General features: G+C 47.0%; 2 protein-coding genes across 3 annotated transcripts in view; one reads left to right on the top strand and one right to left on the bottom strand.

Moving 5' to 3' along the window:
- The window catches only part of LOC121929894, a 40,058-nt gene extending 38,074 nt beyond the window's left edge, over positions 1 to 1,984 (top strand). The window contains exon 5 of the mRNA XM_042465885.1: positions 1,472 to 1,984. Coding sequence (XP_042321819.1) covers positions 1,472 to 1,608 — 137 coding nt within the window. The 3' untranslated portion in view covers positions 1,609 to 1,984. The remainder of the gene's footprint in view (positions 1 to 1,471) is intronic.
- Positions 1,985 to 3,324: 1,340 nt separating this feature from the next.
- The window catches only part of BCL2L1 (BCL2 like 1), a 67,615-nt gene continuing 53,897 nt past the window's right edge, over positions 3,325 to 17,042 (bottom strand). For both annotated transcript variants that reach the window (XM_042465883.1, XM_042465884.1), the window contains exon 3: positions 3,325 to 6,292. In XM_042465883.1, coding sequence (XP_042321817.1) covers positions 6,155 to 6,292 — 138 coding nt within the window. In that variant the 3' untranslated portion in view covers positions 3,325 to 6,154. The remainder of the gene's footprint in view (positions 6,293 to 17,042) is intronic.

Genomic DNA, 17,042 nt, shown 5'->3' with positions numbered 1-17,042 from the left:
ACCCTGTGCAGTATTCCAGGAAAAGCCAGTGTGGCGTACATGTTGGGCTCCCAGAGACCAGGGTTCAGATATCTGCTCAGCCATGGAAATCCGCTAGGTGACCTTGGGCAAGTCATACTCTCTCAGCCTCAGGGGAAGGCAAGGGTAAAGTTCCTCTGAATAAATCTTGAAAGCCTACTGCAGTCTGGCAGCTTAACTGTTAGACTAGGACTTTGGGAGGCCTAGATACAAAAGCCCATGGAAATCTACCGGGTGACCTTTAAAACAATTACACAAAAAGCCTTTATGCAATTCTGGACATACCTGATCTGATTTTGAAATTTAAACAGGATTGAGCCTGTTCAGTGCTTGGATGGGTTCTTGCCAAGAGGATTTCTAGGACTAGGAAAGAACCTCATAAGAACACTTTGTTGTTGTAGTGTGCCTTCAAGTCACTTCTGACTTATGGTGACTCCAAGCCAAACCGATCACAGGGTTTTCTTGCCAAGATTTGTTCAGAGCAGGATTGCTTTTGCCTTCCTTTAAAACTGAGTGTGACTTGTCCAAAGTCCCCAGTAGATTTCCATGCTGGATCCCCGCAGGGGCCCTGCTGCCCGCCAATTCTGGGGTAGAGGAACAGGTTTCCATCCCTATAAATCTGGTTTCAAGCTAATCTGGTTCAGTGGGGATAGTGGGGTGTAGTGGTTTGAATGCTGGGCTAGGACCCTGCATGGACAGGGTTTGAGTTCTTGCTCAGGTTTTGAAACACACTGGGAGATGGAGCTTGGACACACCGCTCTCTCTCAGCCTCAGGGGAAGGCAGGCAGAAACCTCTTGTGACTAAAGCTTGGCAAGAAAACCCTGACCAGGGTCATTGCAAAGTCAAGAGTTGACTTGGAAGGCAACAACAAAAAATTGGATCCTGGGACAGCTTGTACAGGCACACTATGGGAATCTGGTGGTTGTAGTACAAAGAAAAAAGGGTACTTTCCCAAGATCTGTCAGAGGCAGTGTTGATGCTGTGTTCCACCAATGGAATGGATTGCAAATAGCCACCAGTACGATTCCTCCTCCAGTCTGATTGTGAGAACGATCGTGGTGGAAAAAGCACCCCAAGTTTGCAAAGCAGTGACTGACCCTGAGTCCCAGAAAAGGAAGGAGGGCACCTTTCCCTTGACCTACTTTGGTTAAGGAGCCCTGGTGGCACAGTGGTTAAATGCCTGTACTGCAGCCAATCACTCACAAACCATAAGGTTGCGAGTTCAATACCAGCTAAAGGGCTCAGGCTCGACTCAGACTTGCATCCTTCTGAGGAGGTCACTAAAATGAGTCCCCAAATTGTTGGGAGCAATTAGCTTACTTTGTCAACTGCTTAGGGAGTCCTTAAATACACTGATAAGTGGTATAGAAATATACTTGCTATTGCTATTCTCCCTGCTCTCCTCCTCACCCACCATCTCTTTCTCTCTTATGTCCTTTCTTGTGCCCACAGTGTTTCCACCCAAGCCACACACACTGGAGGATGAGTGGAAGGCAAAGCAACTCCAGCGCATGCTGGACATGCACATTAACCCCGTGCAGGGCTTCTCGGCCAAGTGGGACTATGCCAAGAACGAGTGGAAGAAGTAGGGCAGGGAAGCAGGAGAATCTGAGGAAGGCTGCCATGCCCCCAGGGTCCTTCACTGTCACCTGGGGGAAAGCAGCCGGATCTCTTGGCTCTCCCCTTGCCAACTCTCCTGTCCACGTCTGACCTCTGGATCGCCTTCTCTTGGCCTGAGCCTTTTCCGTCCAGTTCCTGCTTTCCTGCTGCTGTATCCAAAGAACCCAAGCACATACAGGAGAGTGTTCAGCCCTCAAACCCTTTTTTGTGGTCTTTCTTCGGTTGGCACCACTTTCAAACATTTTTCCCCCCTGCACACAATAAAAACACAAATCTGTGTTGCCTCTCTCTTGAATAGCCAGAAATGAGTGAATGGGAGTAAATAAAGGTTTCTGCTGCATTTCACATCTGTGTGCCTTCAGTGAACATACAGAAAATAGGCCTACCTTGATTTTGCCAACCCTGGGTCTGTGTAAAACTGGGTAAGGAGTGGTCCCCTATCTGGATCCAAACCTTGGGGCGGTTTTTAGCTGACACACCCCCCCCCCCCACACACACACTGCTGCTTTTATCCTTTTTGGGGGCAAAAAGAGGGGATGAATTACCTTTCCTGGAAGCCTCTGGGAGCAGACTCACTTTTAAAATAGGTTGCAGGGCATCCCTTCACTTTTTCCAAACCAAAGATTAACTTCTAGACATGTTAGGGTTTTTCCTTGCACTTTTGGCAATCCATGTAGCTCCCAACAAGGTCCCAGGGGAGAAAACTGGCCCGAAATCTGCCAAAGTTGCCCACTACTGATGTAACCCACTATTATCTACTCTACTTTGTTAGGATCCTTTAGGATTTCAGCTCCTGGCCACATGAGAAATTGTGCTTGTGATCCTGCACACAGAAAGCATGTACTATAGCTCTGGACCTGCCATCAAGAGTTACTCTGCGTTATACCCATCCTCATTCAGCATCTTATCCAGCCTCCCTAACAAGGTGCCCTTTGGACTACAACCCCATCATCCTCAGCCAAAATGAAGAGCAAATCACATTGGGGGAAGGCTGCTCTGTGGAGATGGAGGATCTTTAGATTAGGAGTTGGAAGGGCCCCCCATAAGCCATGGAGTCCAGTCCTTTCTCACAGGAGGAACTCCAGCTAGAGCATTCTCAACAGGGAGCTGTTCAGTCTCCTTTTGAACGTGCCCAAAGGAGACCTAGGCAGTTTGATCTACTGCCCAACACCTCTTACTGTCAAGAAGTTCCTTCCAATTCTCATTCAAAATCTATTCTCCTGTAACTTAAAACAATTAAAGACTTGGTCCTACCCTCTGAGGCAGCAGAGAACAAACTTGTCCTGTCCTCTCTGTGACAGCCCTAGAAGTATTCAAGGAGGGCAGTCAGGTCACCCCTCAGCCCTCCTTTCACCAAGATGAACATGTTCAGCTCCTTCAACATCTCCTCATATGTTTTCTTATCCGTACATCATATATCATCCCTTTTACCCTTCTCTGAACCCACTCCAACCTATCTATATTCTTCTGAAAATGAGCCGCCCAGAACTGAACACAGTACTCCAGATGAGGCCTGACCAATGAAGATTATAGCCAGACTATTACTTTCTTTGATTGGAAAAGTATGGGGTTTTTTATGTGGGCCTTTCCTGAGGGTCTCTCAGCTTCGGACTTTTTCAAAAGCATTCCCAAGGCCAAAGATGGTCTTAAATGTGCAGAATGTGAGAGGACACCCAAGACTCCAACAAGGTGATGCAACTCACAGTTTTATTAGAACTCCAACTTTCACCACACAAAATAACAGGTTCGTGTAGGGCCTGAACACAAACGGATGGGCGAGTGATCGGAAGGTTCAGCACAGACACTTTAAATCAAAAAAGGGGCAAGAGAGGCGCCCACGGCGTGGGACCGCTCCCCCCCCCCATTGTGGTCCCCACTGCATTCCGCTTGCTGGGACTGGTTCATGATAATGAGGTTAACTGGGATGCTGGAGCAGGGGAGCTTTGGGGCAGGGGGAAGAGTACAGCCAACACACATAAATACAGACATACAGTTAACAAAAATAGTATTATTGTACTGAATAAAAACTACTCTTCGATATATACAGCTGAGCCTGTACAGGGCAGGAGCAAGAGAGGAAGGGGGCAAGCAACATGCAACCCAAAAGGTTCACAATGGCGCCCCAGGTTGCTTGGGGAGGGGACCCAAGAATGGGAGCAGGGGAAGGATGGGCCCTGCCAACAAGCTCAGCCCAAACATCTTTGGCCCATCAATCCTCCAGGCAGCCCCCATTCCCTTGGCTGCTGCGGAGACCAAGGGATACACACACAGGCCCATGCTTGCCTCCTCCGCTCCCTCTCCCCAAGTCGTGGGTCCCACAGAAATGGCCTCCGGGTGCAGCTGTCTCAGCCCACGTGGGATGGGCTACCATGGCAACCACTAGATGAGGCTGGCAATTATTGCAAAGCACTGAGGTGGCACCATCAGACAAGGTCCAGCCTCGTGTCTGGGGCTGCCCCACAGCTGGCAAGCCCCCATCCCCTTCTAAGGAGAGCTACACCTGTTTCCATTCACCAGAACCACTTGCTTCCCATCCCAGGATGCCTGCCTTTCTCCATGGATCTCACATCTACAGGAGGACAGATAACCTTGCAAGTGCCCCTGGCCCGACATATGTGGCCAGGAGCTATTTTGGCCATGCATCGCCCCATCTCATCTGAGGACTTGGGAAGGCAGGGGCACGCATCCACTTACACTCCCTTCTCACCCACCCCACCTCCTCCTCCTGAAGACTCACTGTGCTGCCTGGCCTAGCACTTGCTGTTGACTCTCAGCTTTTCCTGGAAGTAGCTTGGGCCTCTGCCACGAAGCGTCCCCAGAGAGCCAGCCTTGCAATTAGCAGCTGATCGTAAACACCTTCCCAAGGCTGCTCTGGTTAACGGACTTTCTTTCTCTCAGCGGCCCCACTTCTCTCTCCCATCTTCTGCCTCCTCTCTTGGCCACAAGCAGAAGATAGGAAACAATCCAGGCCTGTCCACGTCCTACATAACTCTTGATGTCCAGGCAGGGAGTCCAAGGATTGATTCCTTCTCCATCTTTCTCTCAAAGAAAAGGGGAACAAAATGGAGAGCCTGACAGCCCAAACCCTCCACCCCTTCCCTGGCCATTGGGGGATGGTAGTGGATGGTTCGCATCTGCCACCTCTACTTGCTACTCCTGGTGGATGGTGCCCCCCAGTCCCAGATGCCATGACCCCCGACCCATCTTGCCCAAGCACATACAAATCCCAGGCCAGTGCAGACAGGCAAGAGCTGTTTGAAGAACAAAGACAACAGAGCAATGTGGTCTTCGTGCGCATGGGGTGGGTGTGCGATATAAGGGGATGTGCATGAAGAGAAATAGCGGCTGGACTGGGATGTCCTGAGGCCTTGGTTGCAGAGAAAAGGGACAAATGTCACAGAGAGAAGCAGGAGGGAGCAGCAGGAGGAAGGGGCTTGCAGGGAGAGAGAAGTCTGGGAAGTAAATTGGGGAGAGGGTCTGTCAGCCTTTTGCTGAGGGAAGAAAGGCTTAAAGGGAGTACTCTATACAGCAGTGTCAGTGCCAAAAGTTACTTTTTGTAAAAACAACCTGTACCCCATCTGCCTTCCTCCCTCTGCACCAGACAATATGGGTTCTAAGCAAACTGTGGGCTGCAGCCAGGGCTGTGGTGGCATCCTTGAAATGAATCTTGTGAAGGAGGAAGGAAAGACCAGGACATTGCCTGACATCCTCGCCCCAACAAGGGAGGCAAGGAGGGAGAGTTGAGTGAGCATTTGGGCAGGAAAAAAACCCATATATGTGTCCTCCTGTGCCCAAGTGTCCTACCTTCAGATCACCAAATGCTTCTCTCTTCTTATGCCCTCCCCAGGCCACCTCTGCCTCATGGAAAGAATGTCTCGTCCCTGCTGTCCACAATCACAGCATCCAAACCTGGCAATTAGGATGGAGGGGGTTCTTCTCTGGCGTTTTTTGGGCCTGGAACATCCTCACATGGGGAGGAACCAAAGCCATCTGCTCTCTCCACCTGGCTTGCTCAGCTCAGAAGACTCTGTGCCAAGTTAGGAGGGAAAAACATATTCTCTCTTACAAAAACCCTATAGGGCAGCGCCTCTGCTTTCCACCACCCCCTCAGGGGCTGGGCTAGTCTGGAGTGACATTAAAACAACAGTCAAGATATATACTAGGTCTGTGGGTCAATGTGACTGACACGATCAGGGTATGCCAGCTGTTGTCCTGAAGGGTGGGGCCAGTAGACAAGACACCCAAAGGTGGTGTGTGTGGGGTGTGTGTGAGTCTCAACAGTCCCTATTGTGGTTGGAGATGTCTGTGGGGTAGCAGGCACCAGAGAGAGGTCTGTGAGTTGTTTTTTGGGGGGTGGGGATGAGACAGGGTCAGTGTGGGGGAGGGGGTGTTGCAATGCAGAGGCCTCTTTTAACAAGCCCCCCCATCCCCACCCCTGGAATGATCACAAGGCTGAGCCTCGGCAATGGCGGGAAAGCACCAGCCGAGGCGGATGGACGGAGAGTCAGTCTCTGGCTACTTGCGGCTCAGCAGGGAGCCCAGGAGGACCACACCAGCCACAGTGGCCCCTGTCAAGAGCCACTTGTTGAAGCGTTCCTGGCCTTTCCTGCTCTTGGCGGCTGCGTCATTCCCATAGACATCCACAAACCGGTCCTGAAAGAGGAGAAAGAAAGAACAAAGAGAGGATGGTGAGATATGATGCAATGGGTGGGGGATGCAAAGTTCCAGAGGATGTCTAAAATCTGGTGTGGGCTCCTCTCTCAATGAATCTATGCTGCATTTTGCCTTAGACATTTAAAAAGAAGTTATCTGAGGTGTTGAAACCTTTCCCCTGAACAAGTCCAGCATCCTGGATCACCCCTTTAAAGTCTGGACTAAAACCCAGAGTGGAGTGCCATGAAAGCTACTTGTCACCACTTGTAACAAAATGGTAGAATGTAAAGAGGGCATATTGGCGGTATTGGTGGTCTCCCATCCAAGTACTAGCTAGGACTGACCCTGCTTGGCTTCCCAGGTCAGTTGGGACCTGTTGTCTTTAGGGTATTTAGGACTTTATCACAGCATCCTGCTGTCCTTCCACAATCATGCTAGTTTGAGAATGGAAGCATATCTGTTTGGCATAATTTCTTGCCACAATTTCCCCCCAAAATGGTGATCCATGATCACACGATCTGTTTTCCACACTGCCAAACACAGCCTTTGGGCAGGGGGAGAGACAAGCAATTGTGGCTGCAACCACCTCCCAAAGCCAGCTGCTGTGTGAATGTGAACACAGCAACTGGCTTCAGAAAGATGCTAGCCACCACGATCATTGCTCTGCCCCCCTCCTAAAACACAGGAGTGCTGTATGTACATTCAGACACCTGCCCCACACAAGTGATTATGGCTGCCAACCACCTCCTGAAGCCAGCTGCTGTGTGAATGTGCACAAACCAGTTGGCTTCAATAAAGTGTTGGTGGCTGCATTCACTATGAGGGATGGGTGGAGAGGAGCAGAATCATGCCCATTCACACCATGTGGCTGCCAGAGAAGTGCAACTCCCATAGAAGGGACCTATTGCATGAAGGCAGAAATGGAACAGAAGCAAGATTGAGAGCTTATTGACAGGTTTTGCCCATCAATGAAAAGGTGCACAATAGTAATAAATGGAATGATGGATACAACACTGTGTGATAAATACCAGCAAAAGACACTTTTACTCTGTTAAAATTCCACTTTTATAGCTTTGTGTCATAAAGTCCCGACCACTTTCTAGTCCATAGGCCTGCTTTGAGAAAACAAGCAGTGCCTAGTGAAATGTTATAATCCCCAGGGAGACTGAGCTTAACTTCCACTTGTTGAGATCCAGGTAGACAAAGCACATAGAACAAGTCCATATCCCTTCCCAGAGTCAAGAAGAATTCTATACAGTAACACAATAAGCAAGCAGGTGGACCTTACACATTTTATTGGGACTGGAAGACTCAGATATTGTTCCCTTTTCTTTTGGGCTGGACACTTGCACCGATCCACATGGTGCTTTCTGGCAAGACTGTTCCCGGGGAACTCGTCTGCTATGGAAAGACTGGCTGATGCTTTTGGTTCAGCTCTACAGAAGGCTGCCAGATGTGGATGCAGGGAGAAGTGACCTCAGTCAATTCTTTACCAAAGGCTCAGAATAGACACTTTTAGTGCTGACAAGAGTATCTCCCGTTGGGTCGCTTAAGCCCTGTCACTGGGGAAGGAAATGACTGGGAGTTTTGTTCTATGTTGTGAAGGAGGGTCTGAATATTATCATGCTGAACCCGTCGCACAACAGGCAAATCCCCAGCATTGGATCAATTCAGGATCTCCCCACATAATGACAGGAAGTGTGTTGTCTCTATTTTTCAGCCCCCCTGGGTTTTTTTTCCCTGCAAGCTGTAACATGCTTACACCTAGCAGGAGCAGGGAATGGCCTGGGGCTTTGGAGAATTGCTTTGTGCTGCTTGCAACGTGTGGAAATAGTTAATTAGTGTTTACAGAGCCGGCACCAGGTGTTCATAGTGCTTCAGATCCTTTTCATCCCAGTAACAGTGTACAACCACACTGCAAGATAAGAGCCGGCATTATTATCCTAGGGCCAGGAAAGGGGTTGAAGATGAAGGAAAAGCAGCAGGTTGGAGGCCACCTAGTAAATACTATTGGTGTTGCTGCTGCTATGCACCTTCAAGTCATTTCTGACTTATATGGTGATCCCATCAGGGTTTTTTTTTGGAAAAGATTTATTCAGAGGGGTTTGCCATTGCCATCCTCTGAGGCTGAGAGAGTGTGACTTTTCATGGCTGTGTGGGGATCTGAACACTTCTCCAGAGTCGTAGTCCAAAGCTCAAATCACTACACCGTGTTGGCTCTCTGTACATACGGGGTTGATGGACAATCAGAATGGTAACCACCTGCTCTTAGCCATAACATACCAGCAGAAGAAAGTTGCTCATAATATTAAGTTAAAACTGCATCATAGTTCTGAGGGCTAACTGCCATACCAAGCCATGCAAGAGGCTAGACTGATTTCTAGGCTTAGGTGACCAAAGCCATGTGTCAAACACATTATGTCCTGGGAATAAGTAGAATCTATGAAAGCTGGGCCTGCCTTTATTACTTTCTCTTTTTGTTGCCTTTGTTGTGTTGATACAAACCAAACAGAAAGATAACAACTCTTCAGTCTAGAGGTGCTCTGCATAAAGGGTCCATCAAAGCAAAAACCCCACTCAGAAGTCAGTGAAGACATTTTGCAAAGTAAGGCAGTAACCTTGCCTACTCCCATCCCATTATCTCCAAAATGTGGCACCAGATGACCTGACGGAACATTACTTTCTGGTTGCAAATAACAATTACTGGTCAGATCTCTGCACTAAGAAAATGATGCTCTCAACTTTCATCTTAATGATTCCCTGCAAAGTCAATGGGATGGTAGTGGCAGGGTCATGAGTACTACCCAAAATTAAGATATAGTCCAAGTTGTTTGAAGGCACCAGATCCTCAGGCCTTTGGTCTGTCCAGTCCAACATTGCCCAACTTTGCTGGAGAGTAGTTTGTAACAGTCTTTAGTAAAGAAGACTTCCCAGCCCTAGAAGCTTTCAACTGAAAATGCCGGCAGCATTTTAGCTGAACAAAACATTCACTATTGACCCTCACCAGGCAAGCCGATGAAGCATACATGAGAGAGTCAAGGGTGCCACAAGTGGCACTCAGCATAATCCATAAATGGATGAAGTACATGAAAATGGATGAAGGACTGGGCACATAAGTGCCTTCTCCTTCTTTGGATATTCAAGCAATACACTAACCTAGCAGGCAGTGGCGTCTTCCTCAGTAGCAAGCACTTAAAGACTCACTCTCTATAACTTCTCCCCTGTAACTTCTCTATTTATGGAGATAGAATAAAACAGTAGCTTGCACCCTGAGAAAGACACCTCATTCTCAAAGGAATAACTCATTGTACTGCTTCCAGCAAGAGCATCATCTTCTTTGTACGTTATGGTGTCTGTCCACTGGAAGCTTGGACCCACCTCAAATCTGAGGAAGGGTCATTGCCCCAATGGTAGAGAAGTCCCCACTTTGCATGCAATGGTACCAGGTTTGGTCTCTGACATAGAATCATAGAGTTGGAAGAGACCACAAGGGCCATTAGTCTAACCCCATTCTGCCATGCAGGAAATCTCAATCAAAGCATCCCCATTGGCAGATGGCCATCCAGCCTCTGCTTAAAGACCTCCAAGGAAGGAGACTCCACTATACTCCGAGGAAGAAGTATGTTCCTCCTAATGTTGAGGTGGAATCTCTTTTCCTGCAGCTTGCATCCACTGTCATTTCTGCATAGAGGTAGGAAAGTGATCTCCCCGAAACCCTGGGGAGCCTGGAAACCACACATGGTATAAGGCAGATTCCTACATACCCTTTTCCATAACAACTGGTTTTAATCTTTTGATAGTTTTAATTACTTTTTAAATTTTGAGTGTTGTGAATATTTAAACTATGTTTGTTTTGAATGTTGTAAGCTGCTTTGAGCCCCAAACTGGAATAAAGGAGGGGATCTGATCATCGACATCGTCGTCATCATCATTATCATCTCCAGCTTCATGCAACTTAATTTTTTGGACTAGGACTCCAGAAGACCAGGGTTTAAATCCCTGCTTAGTCCTGAAGACCCACAGAGTGACCTTGGCCAAGTCACACCCTCAGACTCAGAGGAAGGCAATGGTGGCAAACATCCTCTGAATAAATCCTGCCAAGAAATCCCTGTGATGGGGTTGCTTTAGGATTATTTTAAGATGGTAACAACTTGAAGGCAAACAACAACACAACAATATAATAACCATGATACCTCACTTGTAGACATCAGTTGTCCTGCAAGATACCAGGTACAAATACATTCAAACTAGCATCAAAACTACAAGAAGGGCAAAATGTGGTGTGTGTGTGTGTGTGTGAGAGAGAGAGAGAGAGAGAGAGAGAGAGAGAAGGAAAGGAAACCTGCAATAGAAAATTTGTTGTTGTGTGCTTTAAAGTCATTTCTGAATACTTTCATCTATTTTGCTTTAAACAAGTGACACAGTGCTGTTCTGAGGAGGTTTGCCATTCCTCTGAAGGTCAGATGGTACAACTGGCTCAAGGATTGCTAGTCTCCCAAACAACTAGTCTCCTACAACATGCCAGCTTTTTCCAGGACTAGGACACTGGAGCAGGGGTAGAGGAATGGAACAGAACAGCAGCTTTTGCAAAGTGCTCAGATGGCAGCAACAATTCAAGTAAAATAAAGACATTTTGCCACCAAAGGAATGTAACAGAACAGAATGAATGGGGAAACAAAGCAAAGTAAGTTCCTGTAATAATTTAGGAACGTTTCTGTGTCACTGTAGTTTCTCCCCCCAGGATGTCTCTCTAATTTGCCGCAAGCAAGTGTGTGTGTCACAGAGGGGAAGTGGCATTTCATTCAGCACCAGTTGAAGCTCCACTTTGCATTTCTTGCCCTCTTCACCTCCATGGGCATTGTAGGGTCATAATACTTTTCTAAATTTCTCTGCAGCCACCTCTTATTAGCATCTTTTTGCCCCAACTACTAGATTTCCCTTCCTTTTCTTCAAAGCTTTCTTATGTTCCACCTATCCAGAGGTATTGATGTTTCAACCCCAATGCCTACATGGCAGTCATTCTTCAGACTGAACCCTTCTTCTAGACTCCCATCCTCTTATTTCCATTCTCAAATCTTCCAGGCCTGTTCCTCAAAAAGTTTGTATAAAAACCTATATAAAATGCATCTCATCTACAACTATCCCCCATCCAAGAAAAGCTGACTTGTGAGCATCCTACCTGTGTATATTCCCTTAAGCATTTGGAGTGTCTGTGAATATTTCATGCCAGCTCAACAGCTAAGCCAGAATTGCAAGCCCAATGAAATATAGATTATGCACTGGCCACAAAATTGACTTCTACTTCATTACAAACATTTTAACAGATACAGATCCCAGACACAGTGCAGAAAGAGTCCTGTTTTGAGACCACTTTAACTGACCTGGCTCAATGCCAAGGAATTCTGGAAACTGTAGTTTCAGGAGACATTTAGCCTTCTCTATCAGAGAGCTCTGGTGCCACAATAAACTACAATTCCCAGGATTCCCTAGCAGTAAGCCAAACTGGATTATTTCTGTAGTGTGCTTTGGACCATACTGGCCAGGGACGCAGGCCCAGCTTAATAGATGGATGAAGCAACTGCCAAGGGAAGTCAGGAAGACTAGAGGCAAAACACAAGACCCATCACGAGGAGGGAAGGGAGCTGCGGGAGGAAAAGGCACAAATTGGAGACAGGAGACATACCACGAGGCCTGGGCAAGAGGAAAGCAGTCTCACCACGAGGGTGAAGTGAAAAGAAAGTGGCACTTTGTTCTGTCCAGCACTTGCAAAACTTTCAGCCCACTCGACAAAGGCACCTTGGGACAAACACCGCATGATCCCAAAGCATCCAGTGAAGGTGGGTGGAAGACTCAGCTCTGACAGTGCCAATAGGGAAGAGAGAAGCTGCCCTTGACTATGAGGACTACAGGCTTGCCTTTTTAGAGAGACGGAGCAAGTGGATGAGTGAGAAACAAATCCCACAAAAGTGCCAAGTTGTTTGCTGTGTGGATTTCTGCTCCATTCATGGGGTCTTGGATTGGCCCTTCATCCTCTTCCAGGCCTCTTTAACATTTCTGTCGTGGGGTCCTGCAACGCTTTTGAAATCCGATAAAACCACTTTTCAAAGGTGGAATCCAAGCTATTGTCTCTGCTTTACACCCAAACCCTGAGGCTGGGGCGGCCACAGGAAGAACAGAACTGTGACTTCATCGACTGGGGATATGGTACTTCTGCTAACACAGCCCAAAATAACCAAGCCAGCCCAACCATCTGCCCCACCTCTGGCTGCCTGGGCAGCAAGAGCATCATATGCCTGGCTCATGACTAGATTACTGCCTTTGATAAGCCCCAGATCTCTCTCCTCATGGCCTGCCCCAAGCCAGACCTTTGCTTAATGTCTCTCCGTTCAGCACAGAGCCAAGCAACAGGGAACCATCCTCCCTGGCAGCCCTGCCAGAGCGATCAGTTCCACTGCAAACCTAATCAGGAGAACAAAGGAGCGACCCGCTGTCTCTTGGGCTTTGGCCAGCCTTGGGAAGGCTTCCCAGGGTAACCTTGCACACAGCAAGGGGGGGGAATGGGGTTTGGGTCAAGTGCCTTGGTGTTGGCTTGATAAAACGACAGGCCTGTTGAGGGTCTATCCACCCAGAAAGGTACACATCTGGGTGCTTCTCCAAGTTAAGACTGGCAGAACATCAAGCTTTGATTAGCTAAGTCCAGTCACAGTGCCAGGACCAGCCTTGATAGAGGAAAAAAGTGCAACATCAAAGGAACTGCAATGCTTCTATGAGCACATAAAGAGTGCAACCGCCTCATAAGGAAGGATCATACAACCTATATTTACATGTTGAGATGGGAGGGGAGAAGCAAGGAATTTGGCTGTTGTGAAGACCAACATTTGACATTGGTTGATGGGTTTCCCTTTTATATTTCTGCCACCTTATGTTCGCCACTAAGAGCACTGGCTGTGGGTTTGTCTTCTGCAACAGTCCCACTGCTACAGAATTCCTGGCCGGTGGAAACTGGCCTGCCCAATCCTGATTCTCTGTACATTCAGGAAAGTGGCTGAGACGTCCTGCTTGGAGCTTGACAAAGGGCTAGCTTTTGAGTGTCTGCAAAGCCAATCAGTCAACAAGGGGGCAAGTACTACATGGAAGAAAAAAAATAAGAGGCCAAAACCCCCAGAGATTTGTGGAAGGAACCAGGTTTTTTCCTTTATTCTAGGTCCAATCCATTTCCAGTCATGACCTTTCTTAGAAGCAATGCATTTGGCTATGGATCAATAAACCATCTGTAAAAGAGAGCCAGTGTGACATAGTGGTTTGACTTGTTGGATATAGTGGTTTGAGTATTGGCCACCTTAGGTCTTGTTTTGGGAGAAAGGTGGAATATATATCCCTTAAATGAATGAATGAATAAATTAATACGACTCTGGAGATCAGAGACTACAAGGATCCTCCATGTTGAGGAGCAGTATACCAAATCTTGGGCAAAAGACAATAGCAGAAACACTCGGCTTCACTGCCCTTTTTGCAGGCTCTCTAGGCAGCCATTATAACAAGTAGGTCACTGGTCAAGACAGCCAGCTGTTCTCATGATGATCTCATCAGAGATCTTCCCATGCAGTACTTCTCAGAGCCCAGGAAAGTTACTTTTTCATATTGCAGCTCCTGCTGGGGAATTCTGGGAGATACGGTGTGTGTGTGTGTGTGTGTGTGTATCTTCCCCGGGTCCAGCCCTTGTCCTTAGCCTTCTTGATCTGACTGGATCCCATCCCATCCCTTTGGCTGCTGTAGAAAATGGTTGCCAAGACATGGGGGCCAGGCTTTTCAGCAATCTGACTGAAACAGGGATGGCCATGGGGAGCCCCTGCTGATGGCAGGCCTGCCTGTACCCATGTGCTGTTCTGGCCATCTGCCTCGAGTTGCCAGAGAACCAGCTGGCACAACAGGTCTGAAATGAGCCCCATCTATTGTGCTCTATGACTCTGGGAAGTGCTAAAAAAAATCAGTCCAGGGTTGCTCCTGACAATAAAGGCCTTGGCATTTTTCATTCATCATGTGCAGAATGCCACAGGCCTTGCAATCTTTATTAGATTCTCCCTGGCAACTCAGTAAAATAGCGCAAGGCTTATTTTACTCAAGGTCTGTAGCTAACTGGAATTCACAAGGTCCATCAACCAAAGGGAAGTATAAAATGGTGGCAGGGAGGTGAGCAGAGCAGCCACATGCAAAATGGTGACTCAGGGGTGGAAGTAATTGCCTGCTATAACCAACCCAGCCAAAAATGAGTCTATATAGACAAGAAGAAATCTACATATGGGCTACTATAAATCAGGGATACCAACAAAAAACTCCCCAAGTGGTCAGTAAAGCCAGACAATGGTAGCCAATTAATACTCCCATGATGAACACAAAGGTAGACAAAAAGATTATTAGAACAAGATCAGCTGCTGCAGATATTTAAAAAGAAGAAATGAAGCGTGCCATTTTTAAACAATCAGAAGCCAAGAATTCCTGGGCATCTAATACAAACTGCCCTGAATTCCGTGAGCAAATCCTGCCCTACCTTCCGTTTGAAACCGCTATCATTTCCATTTTACAGATGAGGAGTGGTTACAAATAACTCTGAGAGCCAAAGGAGTTTCTTACATGCCCCATGAGGACCGATTTAGGGAGATGGGTATGTTTAGCCTGGAGAAGAGAAGGTTAAGACGTTTAAATATAGCCCTGTTTAAATATCTGAAGGGATGTCACAGTGAACATGGAGCAAATTTGTTTTCATAGAATCACAGAGTTGGAAGACACCACAAGGGCCATCCAGTCCAACCCCATTCTGCCATGCAGGAAATCCAAATCAAAGCATCCCCAATAGATGGCCATCCAGCCTCTGCTTAAAGACCTCCAAGGAAGGAGACTCCACGACACTCCGAGGGAGTTTGTTCCACTGTCGAACAGCCCTTACTGTCAGGAAGTTCTTCCTAATGTTGAGGTGGAATCTCTTTTCCTGTAGCTTGCATCCATTGTTCCGGGTCCTGTTCTCTGGAGCAGCAGAAAACAAGCTTGCTCCCTCCTCAATGTGACATCCTTTCAAATATTTAAACAGGGCTATCATATCACCTCTTAACCTTCTCTTCTCCAGGCTAAACATCCCCAGCTCTCTAAGTCGTTCCTCATAGGGCAAGGTTTCCAGACCTTTCACCATTTTAGTTGCCCTCCTTTGGACACGCTCCAGTTTCTCAATGTCCTTTTTTAATTGTGGCGCCCAGAACTGGACACAATATTCCAGGTGGGGCCTGACCAGAGCAGAATACAGTGGCACTATGACTTCTCTTGATCTAGACACTATACTTTTATTGATGCAGCCTAAAATTGTACTGGCCTTTTCAGCTGCCGCATTGCACTGTTGACTCATGTTCAACTTGTGGTCTACTTGGACTCCAAGATCCCTTTCACACGTAGTTTCATTCAGCCAGGTGTCCCCCATAATCCTATATCTGTGCATTTTATTTTTCTGCCCTAAGTGCACTACCTTACAATTCTCCGTGTTGAATTTCATTTTGTTAGTTTTGGCCCAGCTTTCTAGTCTATTCAGATCATTTTGAATGTTGATCCTGTCCTCTGGGGTATTAGCTATTCCTCCTAATTTGGTGTCATCTGCAAATTTGATAAGTATACTCTCAATTCTGTCATCCAGGTCATTGATAAAGATGTTGAATAACACTGGGCCCAGGACAGAGAGTTTTCTGCAGCTCCAGAGAATAGGACCTGGACCAATGGGTTCAAACTACAGGAAAATAGATTCCACCTCAACATTAGGAGGAACACATTCCCATAGAGGGTGGCAGTCTCCTTCTTTGGAGGTTTTTCAACAGAAGCTGGATGGGCATCTGTCGGGGGTGCTTTGATTATGTATTCCTGCATGGCAGAATGGAGTTGGACTAGATGGGCCTTGAGGTCTCTTCCAACTCTGTCATTCTGTGATTCTTTGTGTGAAAGGTGGTCCTGGTCCAGAGAATGCCGACCAAGTGGCTCCAAGGGAAGCTTGTACAGAGGAAGTAATAAAAGCATCTATCCCTTGCTAGGTTTTACTCCAGTGTGTGGTAAATGTGGAATGAAAAGGCATTTGACCAGCACCATACAATGAGTCTGTAGCAGGGGCGAGACCAGTACCAGCACCCCCTTGACCCAAGATCCAAGCAGCTGTTACCACTCCAGTTTGTTGTTCTTGTTGTTAACTGCCTTCAGGTCTACAGCTAAATTAACTGGTACCAATATGTGGGCAGCAAACCCTGTGTTGCTTATGAAGACATAGACTCAGGGGATTGAGTTCTCACCAACCTAGTCTCAACTCTCATACTCCATCCAAATAGGAGGATGCAGAATAGATAAATAGTACTGATTTTAAAAGTGTAAAATCATTTAAAAATGTAATACAGGTTGAGTCTCTCTTATCCAAAATGCTAGAGACCAGAGGTGTTTTGGATTTTGGAGTTTTTTGGATTTTGGAATTTTTTGATAATGTGATATCTTAGAGATGGTTTTTGTTGTTGTTGTGTGCCGTCAAGTCATTTCCGATTTATGGGGACCCATGGGCTTTTTCTGAGCTGGGACCCAGGTCTAAGCATGAAATTCATTTATGTTTCATATACACCTTATACATAGATCCTAAAGGTAATTGTATACACAATATTTTAAATCATTTTGTGCATGAAACAAAGTTTGTGTGCACTGAACCATCAGAAAGCAACTGTGACACCGTTTCAGCCAC

This window comes from Sceloporus undulatus, chromosome 4, assembly GCF_019175285.1.
Source record: "Sceloporus undulatus isolate JIND9_A2432 ecotype Alabama chromosome 4, SceUnd_v1.1, whole genome shotgun sequence".
Lineage (NCBI taxonomy): Eukaryota > Metazoa > Chordata > Lepidosauria > Squamata > Phrynosomatidae > Sceloporus > Sceloporus undulatus.
Note: the sequence above shows the minus strand (reverse complement) of the source record. Positions and strands in the feature narration are given on the sequence as shown.